Source organism: Stegastes partitus, unplaced genomic scaffold (assembly GCF_000690725.1).
Source record: "Stegastes partitus isolate 25-593 unplaced genomic scaffold, Stegastes_partitus-1.0.2 Scaffold2057, whole genome shotgun sequence".
Lineage (NCBI taxonomy): Eukaryota > Metazoa > Chordata > Actinopteri > Pomacentridae > Stegastes > Stegastes partitus.
The window spans coordinates 16191-34209 of NW_007579788.1; the positions used below are offsets into that span (position 1 = coordinate 16191).

At 39.0% G+C, this 18019-nt stretch overlaps 2 protein-coding genes across 2 annotated transcripts; both read left to right on the forward strand.

Moving 5' to 3' along the window:
- The first annotated feature begins 1454 nt into the window (after positions 1-1454).
- Positions 1455-6308, forward strand: LOC103373753 (14-3-3 protein beta/alpha-1-like). Its single transcript, XM_008303724.1, has 6 exons — positions 1455-1550; positions 2699-3000; positions 3126-3249; positions 3892-4055; positions 4248-4343; positions 4445-6308. The coding sequence occupies exons 2-6, from the start codon at positions 2707-2709 to the stop codon at positions 4499-4501; spliced, it is 735 nt and encodes a 244-aa protein (XP_008301946.1). The 5' UTR covers positions 1455-1550; positions 2699-2706; the 3' UTR covers positions 4502-6308.
- Positions 6309-8118: 1810 nt separating this feature from the next.
- Positions 8119-17628, forward strand: pabpc1l (poly(A) binding protein, cytoplasmic 1-like). The gene is made up of 15 exons (XM_008303725.1): positions 8119-8311; positions 8930-9123; positions 9246-9361; positions 10101-10240; positions 10370-10464; positions 11440-11577; positions 12562-12657; positions 13656-13916; positions 14681-14768; positions 14896-15015; positions 15103-15239; positions 15765-15873; positions 15985-16115; positions 17260-17335; positions 17553-17628. The coding sequence occupies exons 1-14, from the start codon at positions 8119-8121 to the stop codon at positions 17320-17322; spliced, it is 1881 nt and encodes a 626-aa protein (XP_008301947.1). The 3' UTR covers positions 17323-17335; positions 17553-17628.
- Positions 17629-18019: the final 391 nt, after the last annotated feature.

The following is an 18019-nucleotide window of genomic DNA, read 5'->3' on the forward strand; positions in this document are numbered from 1 at the left end:
ACCGGGAAAAAAGCTCAATTCCCGCATCTCTGCACTGATTTATTAAAGGTGAGATGTTTAAATCACAAGAACCTTTCTCCAGACATCATGTCATGATCATGTCTTGCAGACGTTGTCTATATATATGCCTTTGTTTTCCCCCACAGGTCAGGGGGATTTGATTTCCTGCACCACCTGGACTAAGCAAGGTTCAACATTTAAGTGTCAGACACCACAGAACACCTCAGAGGTTCATGTGTTGGCAGGTTACAGCTGTTTTGGCAGCCGAAGTGGCTCGTACATGATATTCGACAGATGGTTTTACTGGAGCTGGTCTGTGTGTATCTTTCACATACCTGGCTCTTTCATAAGTCTGCCACTGATGAGTCCTTGTAGGTTACTCTGAGAACATGTTTCTGTTTTTTCTGAATTAACATCAACAAGTTTTCTATCAAACAAGCTTTGTTTCTTAAATCTCAAGTGAATACAGGTACCTCTTTCCACAGACATGGATGAAGAAACTACATGTTAGGTGTCTGCATGTTGCACTTGGAAAACATACACGCTTCTTCTCTGCAGGGGAAAAAAATCGTGCTATTGCCATTATAAATACTCTGCATACAGTAAAATGGAATTTTTAAAAATTGTCATAAAATTGGAGAAGCGATTGGTCCATTAACAGAAACTGACTTGCATTTTTTTTTGTACAAAAATGCCAAATATCCAGCAATTATTATTATTATTATATAATTTATTTATTTATTGCAAATTAAATATATTTGAGTTTTGGACTGTTCAACCAAATTAAGCGACTTTATTGACAGATTCACTTTAATTGATAATGTAAATGATTTTTAATTTCAGCCAGGTCCTGTACTAATAAACACGTTGAACAGCTGAAGTGCCCTTGAGCAAAACACCAACTTTGACCTTTGACCTTGCTGTGCAAAATGGAAAGCAAAAGTAGCTTTTAAACACATATAGGGTGTTGCAGCTTGTTTTTTTCCTTATATTTATATATTTACATTGTTCTGTAATGTGTTTAATTGATGAAGACAGCTTTGAAGTTAAAGCAGATTTGCCAGAAGGTCCTGCTGAACTCTTTAAGAAACGTTTGTATAATGCTCACTTTGTCTAAGTCACCCTTGCAGACACAGATTGGACTGAAAAGAAAAGCGCAAGCAGTCACGTAAATATGCAGTGTTTGATTTAATTAAGATGTAATTAAAAAAATGTAACAAAAAATCATGGACCCACCACGATAGGAATAAAGCGCCATATTGTGACAGTGGCGATGCAGCCTGTTTTAACACGTCAGATTTATGAGAGGCGGTTTAAAGCGAATATAGAAAGTGTTTTTTTGGAAAAACTCTATTTCAAGTTTGGCCACATAAATGATCTTTAGAGCCGCGGCTGCATTACGTAAGGCAGATGTGTGGAGGGAAAAGAGGAAACACAAGTGCCAGTGTAGCGGAAGTGGTACTGCCCTGAACGATACGCTGAACGAGACGGAGGACGGAGGCTGAATCGTCCAGAGAGAAAAAAAAGCAGGATTAAAAGTCACCAATATTGTAAGTGTGATAACCTTGCACGTATGAATATCGCACGATAATAGCAGGTTTTCATTCGTAGCTCAGTGTTAGAAGGGCTGTGTTATCGTGTCCGGTTGAATCCTGTTGAGAAGCCATCATAACGGACCAACCTAACGGGTTTGTGAAAGGCTAGCGGAGCTCGCAGGCTAACAGTAGCTGCTAGCATTAGCTGCTAGCCTGCGAGCTAAGCGACGGTCGGATTCCATGACACTTTGTTCTAACGGGCTCTGCAGCCTGGGCGGGCCGTGGTACAGCTGTTGAAAATGAATTAAACCCAGAAATAATACACTGCAATACACGATTCCTTTTCCTGATAATTACACAAAACCACATATGTTGTGTGCCAACACCATAACCGTGTTTTTTTAATGAAAGTCGGCCGTCGCTTTTGCTGGCCTGGCCGTTCCCGTTATGTAGCGGTAATGGTACATTAGACGTACATTAGCCACTCACTCGCTTTGCGTTATCACGAATACGACAGATTAGCACCTTTACCGCAGTCTAATCCAGTTAGATCACAGATTGAAATTGGATCGAAGCAAATTTTGAGTAAGTTCAGCCGTATTTATAAAGGCAATCGGAACATCAATTAGCAGAATGTACGAGCCCGCTAGCGCTGCTAGCATACACAGCAACATTAGGGGAGGGCATTAAAGCCTGACCCGGGAAGGCTTTGGCTGATGTAGCAAGTGTCGGTTGTAACAACGTTAAATGAGCCAGTAAAACAGCCGTACGTGTTACATTTTATAATGTGGTAGCTGCTAAGACTGTTGACAAATTGGATTCACCCCATTTAGGCCACAGTCGGTTGAAACGGTAAGGACGATGCAGGGTTGGAAAACGCTATCGGCTAGCTGGCAGCTAACCTTAGCAAGTGATGTGTATGGTTGACCCACTTGCCAAGGGGCCCAGTTCACAAAGCTTATCCTCACTTTCCATTGAATCCAGTGGCTTCCTCGTTTAAAAGACTTTGTCTGCCAAAGCAAAATAAAGCCAATTCATATGAATTCAGTGTACACACAAATATCTGGTGAATGAATAATGTGATAACTACTGTGAAACATTCTTCTTTGTCTTTTGATGAACTATACAGGACTACTTCTAACTCTGTATCTTCTTCTCTTCAGTCTAGAAAATGGATAAGAACGACCTGGTACAGAAGGCCAAGCTTGCTGAGCAGGCTGAGCGCTATGATGACATGGCCGCAGCCATGAAGTCAGTGACAGAGCAAGGCTCTGAGCTGTCAAATGAGGAGCGCAACCTTCTCTCTGTTGCCTACAAGAATGTGGTAGGAGCACGCCGTTCATCCTGGCGTGTCATCTCCAGCATTGAGCAGAAGACTGAAGGCAATGACAAAAAACAGCAGATGGCACGTGAATACCGGGAGAAGATAGAAACTGAGCTGCAGGATATCTGCCATGATGTGCTCGTAAGGCTTTCCTCTTTCTGTGTGCTTAAAAACAGTCTTAAATCATACAATTCTGAAGACGGTGAATGTGTGTAAGTTAGCAAAGTTATCAGAAAACTGAAAAAAAAATCACCTATTGTTTTCAGGGGCTACTGGACAACTTTCTCATTGCCAATGCAAGCGCTGCTGAAAGCAAGGTGTTCTATCTGAAAATGAAAGGAGACTATTATAGATACCTGTCTGAAGTTGCATCTGGGGACAATAAGAAAGGTAAGTGAGGAAATGATTTACATCATAAATGATTTCTTTGACACTGTTTTATGTAATATTGATATAACAAATCATCAAATAATAATGTGTATCCTGAATTCCCTGGAGGTGATAAGCGCACAGTGTTATTACCAAGCAAGGCAATCTCTGTTTTATTTTTGAGTAGGGAACTGGCTATCAAGTGCCGTTTTACAGTGCCTTTGTTTCCAGCAAAGGAGCTATTTTTTTATGCAAAACAAACAAACATATCCACTGATGTACATGCTGCAGGCCTAGTGCTCAACACTAAAGAAGAAATAAACAAACTTTGCACTTAGCTGGCTTTCAGAGAGTATGGAGCGCCCAAGGAATTAGTTGTTTCCTTCAGGACGAGTCAAGAACTGAGCTAAAGGGAAAACAAATACTGGACCTTTGCTTGCCAGGCCACGCATACATGGTTTGAAAGTAATGCTAGTTTTGCTCCATGTCTGTTTGAAATGTAATGGGGAACTGTTTTCAGACACTGTCATTTTAATTAAGGTGATAATACAATATGTCATTGTGGGTGCTGGTTCTGCTGCCCCCAAGTGACCAAAATCATTTAATACTGTTTTAAAATACTGAGTGATAAGTATTTTTTTTACTTCTCTTGCGCCTACACAGGTACAGTGGAGAGCTCCCAGCAGGCGTACCAGCAAGCTTTTGACATTAGCAAGGGGGAGATGCAGCCAACACACCCTATCAGGCTTGGCCTGGCCCTCAACTTCTCAGTCTTCTATTATGAAATCCTCAACAACCCGGACAAGGCGTGCTGCCTGGCTAAGACGGTATGAACTGAAGCCTAAAGGTGTAGCTATTTAGCATTTTACAAGTGATTTTTAAAGATTTGAGGACATATAAAGACATCATATAATAGAGTTTTGAGCATTTATGTAATTTTAATCCTTACCTAACAGTATCTAGATGGTACTGATACCCTGCTTAAGTTAAATTAACAACTTGAGTATTTGTTTTTTTAGGCATTTGATGAAGCCATTGCTGAACTTGACACTTTGAACGAGGATTCTTACAAAGACAGCACCCTGATCATGCAACTACTAAGGGACAACCTGACTGTAAGTGTTGAGCTGCACATTGTTTGGCCTCTGACTGACCCTGATGTGTTAATTCACAGGAAGTTCTGACTTTTTTTTTTTCTTTCTGTCTCTGTTCCCAGCTGTGGACATCAGAAAACCAGGCAGATGAGGGAGAGGGCGGAGATGGGGAAAACTAATGGAATTGCACTGTTAATCCACCTACACTCTTATCTTAAACACAGACAGCTTATATACATCCCCTTCCACTCCATCAGCCCCTCCCACTTCTGTATGACAAGCAGCCTGAATTGCTCCTGACCAACTAGTTTACCCCTCTCAGTTCACTGTGAGGTGACAGGGTAATTTTGAGTTGTTAGAAGATTCAGTCACTTTGTGGAAACATGTTGTATTGATTAGTGAGTCCATGTTGCTGTTGTTTTTGTCAGCTTTGTGTGTAGGTCTGTATGTAGTGAGCGAGCAAGTGTGAATGGATGTGAAAGATTGTGCGTATGGTCTGGGGGGGAGGGGGGTGTTGTGAATTCTAATCGTCCTTCCAAATTCCCTTGTCCCAGCTAGTTTGTTGTGCATTTTTCATCCCTATTTTTTTTTTTTTTTTGTTACTTTTCTTATTTGTGATTCCTCATGATATTTACAGGTTTTATTGTATGGTAATTAAACTGGCAGTTGATTTCCACCAAACACTGTGATGGTAGGCGTTCCATTTGCTTCACAACCCCAAAACAGTTTTGTTTGAATTTTCAGACACGTACAATCCTGTATTCAACTAACTGCAATTCTGCTGTGGGCTCATACAGAAAGGAGGCAGGCTGTATTGTGACACTGACATCTTGGTGTAATGCTCCTTTACCATGTTCACAAATTCACAGTTTTAAAGTTTTAAGGGACCCCTTAAATTGTCATGTTAGATTTGTTCAGACATAAGACATTCCACATTATTAGGCTTCTGGAAAGGCAGTGCTCCTTTTTGTTTTTTGAACTAAGTATGGATTGTCATTGTAGTTTTACTCACTGTTCAGGTGCTGCTTTAACTCAGTACAATGAAAATTGTATATGCGTAAATGTGGTTCCATGTATTTTGCAAGATTGACTATCATCTGTATGTAAAACCTAAAGTAACCTTTTATTGATGTTAATTGAAAAAAAAAAAATGTCTTACCACACTGTATCAACCCTGCTTGCAAAATATTCCTCTTAAAAGCAGTTGTTTTCTCCAAGAAGTTTTCGTGCCTGGCTTTCTCTCGCAGCCTCCGTTTCGTTTAGGTGGCAGCATCTGCTTGTTGTTTAAAAGAGAACGAGTTAAGTCCACAAGACATAATCTTGACCTCAGTTTTTATTTTTTTTCTTGTTTTTTTTTTTTGCCTAGGTGCATCACTCTGCTGTTAACGATAGTTAGTTGGAATTATTACCTAAAAGAAAACAAAAAAAACTAATTTAAAATCAGGTCTATTTCAAAGGTGCAATTTGGAGAAGCCCATTTCATCACTTGGGAAAGAAGCTCAGTGTCACAATACCATGTATCACCACTACATTCCACATTATTGTAGTTGAAGACACCATTCCACATTATAGCTGACGGTCTGTTTACTCTGACAATGCTCCAATGAATTGAAATCTTCTGTTTTGAAAAAAAAAAGAAAAAAAAATCATGTCAGTTTATTATTATGCTTGATGAAAATGCAGTTAGTGAATGTGGAACGAAGCCTGTCTGTATATCAGGTATCTACTTGCTTTGTTTTTACTGACAAGTCTTATGGCTAAAATTTGCTTCTGTAACAGTCTATTACCCAGTGCACACACGTGGTTGTGAAAATTTAGAATAGCTATAAAAAGCAGTGACGAAATGGAGATAAACAATGGTTGGTGTAATTCTAGCTTTGTGTTTATGTATCTTAAAACCATTCTAGTTTCACTATACATGTAAGAAATAGGAAAGTGTCAAAGACCATTCAGTGAAATAAAGTTTCGTTTAAGATAACAGGCAAATTACGTCTTCATTTCTGTTCACAAGGAGAATTTTAAGCTTACCTTGAATTCATAAAGAGAATAAAAATCAAGATTTGGCGACAAGGTGTGGGTGGGCTGTGATTTCACTGTTTCTAGATGTGTCGCCCTGCTTGTTTTTTTTTTTTTTTTTTTTTACATCAGTGGCCACATTAATTAGCGTTTGACATGCTAATGAGATCTAGTTTTCACCGCGGAGGGTCACGTCCCTGCAGGCTCTGCGCCCTCACATGCTCAATTTAAAACGGTGCTGCGCGGAGGAAACGTGCAGGTGTTCCACGGCAATAATTAAACCAAAACATCGTCCCGCCGTGTGGAAAGTTGCTCACAAACTGCTGCATTGCAAATCACAAGTCCGACGGCCTCATTATAAAAAAAGTAAGTTTATTCATCACAAACGTTGCCTGTAGCCTAAATGTAATTGCTCGACGTGTAGCAGCCAGCGGTGATGTGAAATGCATAAATAAAAGATGCAAATTTAGCTAATTAGCTAACTAGCTAGTGTTTCTGGCAGCGAGTCAGTATTTTTTGGAACTCAGTTTTGAGTTGTCACATCAACTTCACGTTTTTTTTTATCAAATCTGTGTCATAATTGTTGAAGAAACTTTAGCAACGTAAATGTAAAATGTGCCAGGTGGGGGGATATTTTTTATTTTTGCTGTGCATTTGCGCTCTTTCAGCTGTGTGTATTTCAGGCATTTGCTTTCAGTATATCTACTTGATATAGAGGTCTCTGTAGTGGGTTTAAACTGGGCCTAACCACACTGACACGTTTGTTAAGTACACTTATGTAAAATCTTTAAAAATAAAATGTAAAAAATATATATGTTATAATATAATTTTAGAGGGTCAAAAGTCTAGTAATTTGGCAGACTGTTTGTGATGTGATTTTTGAATGAACATTTTATTATATATTTGAATGATTAAATGTAGTTAAAGGCTCAAATATAGTAAAAGATTAAATATTGCAAAACTGTAATTTTACAGTCACACATACAATATGTACAAAAGTTGTAAAAACACAAATTACTGTTTGTAAAAATGCGTTTTTTTTAAAAAATGTAGAAATGATTGTAGAGGTTCGACCTGTTTTTTGTTGTTGGTTTTTGAAAGTCAACAAGAACATCAACACTCTGTGATTCTCCTAGACATTATCTGTTGTTTAGCAAAACAGTGATATGCTACGATATTTGAATTCTCCAGCAAAGATGCACAAAGAATTGTATTATCTGGGGTGCATTTAGCAAAATGGGGCAAATCTGTTAAAAAAAAAAGAAAAAATGTTAGAATAAGTAAAGAAAAACAAAACTGTGACATTGATTATGTAAATTTTGAGTGAGACAGTAATTTACAGATGGCATACGTGAGGTTGGCTTGTTGCATGAATACATTTGTGTAGAGCCAGAAGAATGCACTTTGTGGTCTACACATGTGCAGTTCAATACAACAGTCATGCAATTCATTTGACAGTTGCTTCAATTTCTGTTGCATTACATTGACAGATGTTTTAGATGTTTGTTTTCTTTCCCTGCTCTTAACTCTCATCTAACTGACTGTTTTTTTTTTTTTTTTAATTAAAACAATTTATGTTTTTGAGCAAAACACCAAAACTTCCAAATATGATTAACTTATTTATGGAGAAAATCATTGGCGGATTCTGAAAATAAGTATTGGAGAGTCTTTTTAGTTTGACTTTGGAAAGGGCTTCAGAAATTACTTCAGCAAAATCAACTGCTACAAAAACACAAGGCAATGCTCATTACTGTTTTTCTTGAACTAGCTTTTACCCAGGATGAACAGCAGTGGACCGACATATCCTCTCGCTTCTTTGTATGTTGGGGACCTGCACCCTGATGTTACAGAAGCCATGCTTTATCAGAAGTTTTCTCCTGCTGGACCCATTATTTCAATCCGTGTGTGCCGTGACATCATCACCCGCAGATCTCTGGGATACGCCTACATAAACTTCCAGCAACCAGCTGATGGTACAGTAGCCCACCGTGGCCAAAGTGAACTGAAATCTGGCACTTTACCAAATCAGTGTACTAATTTGTTGTCACAGTAATTCCTGCTGTGGTGGGTCGGCAACTGTGGGTTTACTGCTTGACAGATGCTGTAAAATATATAAAATAGCCATTCTGGGTCTACAACAGTTCCCCAGAATGATAGAAATAAGACTTTTGTTGAGAGTAAGTGCCAAGCTTTAATTTTTAATGCAATGCAGAGGAGAATACTCTCTTTAGAGCTGAATTTAAAATTTTTAAAATAAACATCAGACTGACATGTAGAATAGATTTAGTGACAACAGCCCGGGAATGAGGGTGGAAACGGATCAGCCAATAGAATAGCAATAAAGCCAAAGAAATGCCAGTCATTTATACTTCTCATGTTGGATCTGGTTTCTTTGGAGAAAATCCAAACTGTATTTTATTTATTTATTTATTTTTATAAATGCAAAGTGCAAGTCATAGCTTCATTAAAAGCAGAAGTTCGACCCTTGAAGGTGCTGCACTGCTTTGTGACAAATATAATAAAAACATTGCACTTTTTTTTCCTAAACAATAAGATGTTTTGTTTTTTGTTTTTTTAAAATTTTGTTTTAGCGGAGTGTGCCCTGGATACCATGAACTATGACCTCATCAAGGGTCGGCCAATTCGAATAATGTGGTCTCAGCGTGACCCAGGTCTCAGGAAGTCTGGTGTGGGGAACATCTTCATCAAGAACATGGACGAGTCTATCGACAACAAGGCACTGTATGATACCTTCTCAACCTTTGGCAATATTTTGTCGTGCAAGGTAAGTGGCCATCTTTGTGATTGTTGCATCAGTTAGTGTAGCTCCCTGATCTTTAACATCTTTTTGCACAGAAGTTAATGTTTCTCCACATGTTGTTCAATTTAAATCCTTTCTCTTTGTAGGTTGTTTGTGATGAGAAAGGATCCAAAGGCTACGGCTTTGTTCACTTTGAAACTCAGGAGGCTGCGAACCGGGCCATTGAAACCATGAATGGGATGCTGCTAAATGATAAGAAAGTGTAAGTGCACTACTTTGATTTGACCATGTTAGTTTGCAAACAGTGGCAAAAGTGCAATCTAAAAAAACTAAAGCTCAGGCAAAGAATAGAGCAGAATATGTATGTTAAGTGTGTGAACTGTTAATGAATGCTGAAGGCTCTATTGATGACATCACAGACTTTTTACAGATGACTATTCCATGTGTCTTTTTTTGCTCAGTAAAGTGGGAGGTATGTTCAAATCTGGCATTGTCAACTCAGAGGCCAAGGTCCTGGGGCAAACATGTCAGGTCCTGCCTAGGTCAGTAAATAAGTAGGATGTGTGTCTAGGTTTGTTGTGTCTGTGTGTGCTGTGAGTAGCAGGTAACAGTGTGGCATGAAGCAAAACCATCTGAAAGCTATCAAGTCCATATGGTGTAGATTTTTCCCTGTCCTCTTTTATTTCCCATGGAAGCAGAAATAAGGATTTATTTGCTCTTACATTTTGTGATCTAATCAATATTTAGTGAAATATTTAGTGGTTGTAAAATTTAATAAAGTAGTTATAATACAATTAAAATAATAATAATTTGCATGTTATGTCTCAACGTTTTGTTTGTTTTTGGCGTCTGTCCTCATTGATTGTTGCATTTTTTAAATCTGTGTGGTGAAGCCAAACATCATTTTCCACATCATGGACAGGAAGCATTGTGACCACCTACATTTCTTTTATCCTTTGATTTGTTGTTCCGCTGCTTCATGGGTTCAATTCTGTCTGCAGTTTTGTTGGTCACTTTAAGTCACGCAAGGAAAGAGAGATGGAGTCTGGAAACAAGGCTTCAACGTTCACCAACGTCTACATCAAAAACTTTGGTGAAGACTGCACTGATGAGAAACTGAAGGACACCTTTTCTGCATTCGGTAAGAAAACTCGTTTTGATTTTTTTTTGTGTTTTTTTTGTCTTGTCAAATCTATCGCTAGGATTGGTGGCAGAGCAGTCAGTTATGTCATGATCACTTTGCACATCACGGTCTGGTTTGTGCTGTCAGGGAGAACACTGAGTGTGCGGGTGATGAAGGATGACAAGGGTCGATCACGAGGATTCGGCTTTGTAAACTATGGCAGCCATGAAGACGCTCAGAAGGTAGTGTGTGTGCGCCAAGTGTACAAGAGCAGTTTATTAAACTTGACTTAAAGGTTGAACTGCAGCATTGTTAGCTTTATGCTATTGCATGGCTAAGAGCACTGTGTCATTACTATCTTGATTGTTGTCTAGAAATGTGATATTGGGATTTTCTCCTGTATAGATGACACATTGATCAGAGCTGCAATGATGAATTATCATTGTCAACTTCTGCAACTTTTTGAAAAATGATTAACAGGGCTCCTAGCTAACTTTTCCACTGGAAGCACTAAAAAAGTTTGAGAAAACCAGTGTATAACTTAGTTGCATCTCCCAACCATTTTTTTTTTTTGGTACAACATGGTGTTGATCAACGTTGCATACCTTAATTTGGATACCCTAACTTGCATTGATGTAAATATTTTCAAGTGAATTAGTATTTGCAAAATATTTCAATCTGAAAATCTGTTGATTGATCCACCCTCCCTTCAGATCAAATCAGATTTATTTATACAGCATGTTCTAAAACTACCTGAGTTGACCAAAGTTCTGTTCATGTTATCAGACGGGCAGGCAAGATCGATTTCTTGAATAAAATGAATATAAATTAAGAGCAACCAAAAGCCATGAAAACATCTACGGCATTTTCTATAAAATTTCAAATCAGTCTAATGAATATCAAGCATGGATGCAATTACGTCGAGTTTTAACTGGCACACTCAAATGATGTTTGCACATGTGACCAAATGCGAACATTTTCTTTACTTCTCTATGTCAGCATGCTGAATATCTTTGGATTGTGAACAAGCAAAGACATTTGAAGATAACATCTTAGGCTCTGGGAAACTCAGATTACCATGTTTCAACTGTTTCTGACATTTTGTAGACCAAACAACTGATTGATCAGTTAAGAAAACAATCAACATATGAATGGACAATGAAAATAATCAGTAATTGCTGCCCCCATGATGATGCTTGTCACTCTTGGTCTTTCAGGCAGTTGATGAAATGAGCGGAAAGGAGATCGATGGGAAAATCATCTATGTAGGGCGAGCTCAGAAGCGTCAGGAGAGGCAGGAAGAGCTGAAGCGCAAGTTTGATCAGATCAAACAGGATCGCAACCAACGCTATCAGGTGCTGCTGTGTTGCATTTATACAGGCGTTGCAATGTAAAGACTTCTGAATGACTTCTTGTTAATGATCAGTGTTTGGGATTAGGCTTAAAGTTTTGTAGTTGTCTAATATTTATACATAGATGTGTTTTTATTTTTTCATAGATGTCTTTTATTTATTGTACAAGGTAGGTTGAGGGAGAAGAGTAAAGTCAAGTGGCTATGTCAAAAAAGGCTGACCTCAGCATGTTCAATATTGTCATTATCTTTAATATGAACTGATAAATAAATGATTTGTTAGCGTAGATACAGCACCATGCTCATTCAGTAATCACTGTTAATCTCTCTGTGAACCCAATGGATTATATGATTAAACACTTAGTGCAAAAAACAACAACATCAATTGGGGAAAGCACACTGGTGAAGGTGTAGTCAGTGATTTTATAGGTCATGATCCTGCTTTTATTTCCTAGTTTCTCACTGTACAGGATCTGATTTTAGGCAGGAGAGTCACTCTGTACGTTAACGCGTAGAGTAAGTAAGGTTGCTTCTAAATTTATATCGATACGTTTAAATGTAGAACAGGACAGATCCCATAATGGATCCGTGTGGCATACTCTTGTAACGGTCAGTAATTTTGACCTGATAACCAGATAATTGATGTTTGTCTGATAAATACGTCTGTATGCAGTAACGTATGTCCCTTGTGAGGCCAATAGCAGATTATCTTTGTGTATCTTCGTTCTTTGTTGCTTTTTGTTTTGAAAAAAGCAAGTACAGAAATCCTTTGGCATTTTGAGAAAGCCATATTTGATACAGTAAATAAACAAAGCTGAGGGTGGTATCTCTCCATCTATACGATTTACAGCAATGGATCGAACAATTTCCTGAAATGTCAGTTAGATTGATTCTACTGCTCTACTGTTTTTGTTTATGAGGAAAAGCTTGACAAACATTAAATGATCTGGAGGCATGAACTTACATTTCTTGCTCCTTCTGATTTCAGGGGGTGAACCTGTATGTGAAGAACTTGGACGACAGCATTGATAATGACACACTTCGGAAGGAGTTTGCCCCTTATGGCACCATCACCAGTGCTAAAGTAATGTCACGGGCCATTTTCTTTAAAAAGCCCATATTATGTTTTTAGTGTTTTTGTTACTTCTTGTCTTTAGTGTAGCTTTTGGGCACATTAAAGGTCTGCAAACTTACAAAGCTCAAAGTCCACACAAAAGAGTTATTCTCTCCCACAGAAAACACTGCTGCTTAATTGCTTGAAGCACCATTAACGTCCAGGCTTTTCTTTTATTACTTGTTGACATCACGATGTAACACATTTGCACAATACTCCCGAGCTGCTTGTTTGGCTCTCAAACAAAGAATAAGCAGCTTCCTCACAGTTCACTATCATTTGCTTGCTGGAACGACTTCTGCTCCATGCCAGGCTTTATGGTACATAATTGATGTACTTTTGTTGAGGGGATCTTTAAAGAAACAGGGACTAAATGGAGCCTTTAAGAAAAATAATGTACTTTAAACACAAGAGTGTTGATATATTCTAGTAAACTCCAAAGATACAACCATAAACCTGTTAATGGACACATTATGGGTAGTGACAGCTTTAATGAACTGCATTTTTTGTGTCTGTTTATGTACATGCATATATCAATCTGTGTACATTTTGACTCCTCAACAGGATAGTATGACTACACAAAAGCCTGACCAATAAGATAAGCTATAAGCAAAACATCAACTTTAAGTATAAAAGTCTGTAAATCTCAATGTGCTTTAAAGTGGCTGTTAAATGCTAATAGTGTTCATAGTAAGTTATTGTTGCACTACACAAACTGCTCAAACCATTACGTATTTCTACACTTTCTACTGAAGAATCACTGTGGAAAAGGCAAAATTAGATCACATTTTTTGGTGACATTAAACACCACTAAACAATAACATTCTTCTTGTGTAGCTTTTTGATTCTTTTCCTGATTGAATGCAGCTCAGGACACACAACCTGCACTTAAAGTTTGACCCCTGTTAGTTGCTTAGGTGTGAAGTAGCTTAAACATTTGTAAACCTGAGTTTCTTTGTTTCCTTTAGGTGATGACAGATGGCTCCCAGAGCAAAGGCTTCGGCTTTGTCTGTTTCTCTTCTGCCGAAGAAGCAACAAAAGCAGTCACTGAAATGAACGGGAGAATTGTGGCGAGCAAGCCGCTGTATGTGGCCCTGGCTCAGCGGAGAGAGGAGCGCAAAGCAATTCTTACTAACAAGTACCTGCAGAGACTTGCTACCCTGAGATCGGTGCCCAGTCCAATTATCGACTCCTTCCATCAGTCTGCATACTACATCACTGTACCACAGGTATGGATCTTTGAACAGTGACGGGAATGGGATTTGTCTATTTCTTGCCTTTCAGCATTTTGAAGGATGTGGCGATTGTGTTATTATTCCTAACAGGTGTGTGAGAAGTACAGAAAATACTTTAGGTCCTGGTTTATTTCTCTGCACTGCAAAATGAATGCATTCATCATTGCAATGTGATACAGTCTGCATTTTTATTTTGGTGTAGCTACCAAGTAGAACTTAATTTAGCAAACCAACCAAATGTAGCATTCATAGACCCTTTTGGGCATCTGCAGCTTTCCACTATTCCGACAGCATCCGAATGTGTCTGCTTAATGTCTGAATAAGCACTTCTGTAGAAGTCACTTTTAGCACAAGTGTGAACTCCACACTGTTGCTGTAACACACAGACTTGCACAAGTGATACATCAGGATTGATTCAGAAACATCACAGGGAGGACAAAAGAAAGTTTGTGTGCCAACATCACAAAACCTCTTTTTCATTCACCTTGCTCAGCAATTTCCCATCTTTTGCAAACTGTCCAAAAAAATGCAACTTCACCAAAATGAAAACAGTCTGTAACCAATAAGAATAATGAAACACACCAGTAATAATCAATGTAATCCAGATTTTACAAATCAGGAGCTGAAGTTTATTTTGTTGCGTCCAGCTGCTTGTAGGAGTTTTTCCTCTGAGATTATTAAATACCTGCAACATCAGACAGAATATGCAAAATGTGCAGTTTAATGTCGTGCAGCTTTAACTAATATTTTTCTTGCAGCCTCCCGCTCGCACCTTCTACAACCACAGTGGTGTCAGCAACATGAGACCAGTCCCTCGTTGGACAGGACAACCACCGAGACCGCAGGGTGAGTGGACAAATCTTTTATTGTCTCAGTCACGTATACTCTGTAAGTATGTAAGCATATACTGTTAGTACATGCATCTGGGATACACGTGTGTATGTTTAGAATTTGATTATCTCCATGTTTTTAGGTCCTTACTCAACCCAGTTTCCAGGTGGTCCTGTTCCCCGACGTGGATCCGCCTCCATCACTACAGTCAGACAGGCTTCCACCCAGGCTCCACGTGTCGTAACCGCCACACAAAAGACAAGTAAGCACCTGAACTACAACAACCTGCTAGAATGTGTCATGTACATGGACGGTAGCACCTGAAACAAATGACTCTTGCTCTTTTTAGACAACATTGGCACCCAGACTGTAGGAGGGCGCACTGATATGCCTGCTGAGCACAGGAACAGCCAGTATAAGTATTACTCTGCAGTGAGGAACCCTCAGCAGATTGTTACTGTACCTGCACCTATGCCAAGACTACAGGTATGACTGTCTGTATTGTATTGTTGCACATTTATAATGCACACCCAAAGCTGAAAACAAGTGTACAGATGGCCAATTTTAAACATATAAACCTTGATAACATTCCTCACTCTGATTGGACTCTACATGAACACAAAGTGGAAAGGTCACCCCAAAACATTCTGACGGTGTTGGTAGGCTGCATTTGTGTAAATATTGAACGAGACTCCTGGTGCATTTAATCATTTGGAGAAGCAGCAGTTCTTATGACTTCTAAGACATAAATTTGACCTTCTGGTGTAATATTCTACTTAAGAAACTGAGTTATAGCCACCATACTGGCAGAAACTGGAATGTGAGGCCCACATTAAAAGGCAGAATAACCCCTGAAATTACTCTGTGTCCAATAATTTTGCTACTTTTTTAACAAGCTAACTTGGGTCTAAGCAGTGTGTTTTATATGTTGTGCGTACTAGTGTTTATCTTAAAGTAAAAAACATTGTTTACAATAACATTTTCAGGCAACTGGTGTGTTAATGTCCTCAGGTTGGTCCGGTGGCTGTCGTGGAGCCACCAGCACATGTTCAAGGCCCAGAGCCGCTCACTGCCTCAATGCTGGCTGCAGCACCACTTATGGATCAGAAACAGCTTCTCGGTGTGGCATCTCTCACTTCAGCTTGTTTTTGTTTTGTTTTTTTTCTTTTCATGCACATGGAAGGAGCTTCTGCGTATTTGTTGTCACTCCTCTGTCTGTTGTGGCGCACAGGGGAGCGTTTGTACCCGTTGATTCATGGCCTACACCCAAACCTGGCTGGAAAAATCACCGGGATGCTGCTGGAGATCGACAACACGGAGCTGCTGCACATGCTGGAGTCGCCCGAGTCCCTGAACTTAAAAGTATTTTTATGTTCATTTTTCTATTGGCTGGTTAAATATCTGATTGTTTTCTAACAATTGTGCCATCATTTCCTGAATCTGTCCAGTAGTGAAGACAAAATATGGCTGAAATGGATGCTGCCGTCTTCATCCCCATTTGCAAACAGAGTCTGTGCCACAGTGACCATTGGCATGACACTGATGTCTGTGCCGAGCTGTTATTCTGTCCATCTGTGGTCTGAATGCAAAGTCGAAAAGAATTTGTACTGCCTTGTTTTTTTGTCATTATGTCCTAAAACGCTGTACACGTCAAGCCTTGTCTTTACTATACAGGCCTCGGAAGTTAACTTGAAATTTCTGCTGATATTTCTAACTCTTAATTGCGGCAGTTCCAAGTACAACTTCAGGTTTTGATGATGTCTGAGGTGTTTTTTTTGTTTGTTTTTTTTTACTATATTCTTCCACAGATTTTATTTGGCCCAGCTACTTTGTGATATGCTTTCGGCTGGTCCCATTTCAGGCACACATACAGTGGACAATGTTGAACATGAATGGTGCCCTGCAGCTGCAGAATGAATCTGAACTTTGTAATCATGGACAAATGTCACATTTAGTTTTAACCCTCTGAACCCCACATCCCACCAGCGGGCATCTTTTAACAAATTCGCCAAAATGACACCATTTATCAGAGCCAGAAACTGTAGCAACAGAAAGAATCACCAGATTTTCAACTTTGCGACAGACTTGTAAACACTTGGCTTTCTGTTGGGAAAGTTGACCAAATGCAAGTTTTAAATCGTGATGTTACAAAAATAAAATGGGGGGAAAGATCATTATCACATTATTCTACATGTCTTGTTTATATATTCAGTTACATCATGGTTTGCACTGACTAGATTCTGCAAAAACAATAAACTGTAATGTCTGGCACTTAACTCCTGATAAAACCACAATGTGTCATTTTGACACTTAAATCGTAATGTAGATCCAAGAAAGAAGGATTACCCTGTTACTTTGTGAGTCTTATTGTCCTGTTCAATGGATTTTGTTATCTTTTGGAGGCCAAGCTGTTTCCCCATTTTCAGTGTCATTTTAAGCTGTTTACTGGCTGTAGCCTCATATTTATCGATGATATATTCCATTGTCTCTTCTCACTCTTGGTCAGGTGGACGAGGCAATCGCTGTCCTACAAGCTCACCAGGCGAAGCAATGTTCTACTAAGAAGTGAAGAGGCCCTTCAGGTCAGCAGCAACTTCTCGCACATTTTTAGCAGTGGATGGATTCTTAGTTTACTGTTACATTTGCAACATGCAATATTTAAGACTGTGAGCTTAAGGTGCGTCTGTTTCATTATTGCCCATTTAGACTTACAATTTTAGCTGCAGGGTCTTTGTTTTTTAAACTTAATTTCTCTGGTTGACAGTGAACACACACTTAACGATGTCATTTCCCCCCCAGATGTTATGGACTTTCTGGAGGAGCAAAGAAAATACAAAGTGTAAAATTTTGGAAAAAGAAAAAGATGGGGAAAAAAAAGGTTCTGTGTGGATTATATTGACAGTGAAGAGATTCATGACGTTAAAGCTGTTTTGTTATTGCAATACCTTTTGTTAGATAAAGTTTCCAGTATATGCATTAAAACGGTCTTGTGTCATTTGTTCATTACAAAGTTTAACGGCAGGAGCGCTGTGATCTACTTAAAGTTTGAATTGTCCTCAACACTTTACCATCTCATCCCCTCCATTGGATACGGCCCTGGATGGTTGCATTATAAAGTCAGGAGCTGCTGTCAGTCGTGAGCTGCTCTGTGGTGACAACAGCACACTTTGCAAGCATTTGTGACACCAGTTAATCACTCAACTCAGAACTTGCAAAAGCATTTGTGATTCGATCTTTCCCCTTATCTCGTTTCACTAATTGCACAT

Bases quoted from the DNA above. Each gene is read 5' to 3' on its own strand.
- LOC103373753 (XM_008303724.1), top strand. From the start codon at position 2,707: ATGGATAAGAACGACCTGGTACAGAAGGCCAAGCTTGCTGAGCAGGCT. The intron at 3,001-3,125 runs GTAAGGCTTTCC...TATTGTTTTCAG, and splicing joins ATATCTGCCATGATGTGCTC to GGGCTACTGGACAACTTTCT. The intron at 4,056-4,247 runs GTATGAACTGAA...TTGTTTTTTTAG, and splicing joins CGTGCTGCCTGGCTAAGACG to GCATTTGATGAAGCCATTGC.
- pabpc1l (XM_008303725.1), top strand. From the start codon at position 8,119: ATGAACAGCAGTGGACCGACATATCCTCTCGCTTCTTTGTATGTTGGG. The intron at 12,658-13,655 runs GTAATGTCACGG...TGTTTCCTTTAG, and splicing joins GCACCATCACCAGTGCTAAA to GTGATGACAGATGGCTCCCA. The intron at 16,116-17,259 runs GTATTTTTATGT...ACTCTTGGTCAG, and splicing joins CCGAGTCCCTGAACTTAAAA to GTGGACGAGGCAATCGCTGT.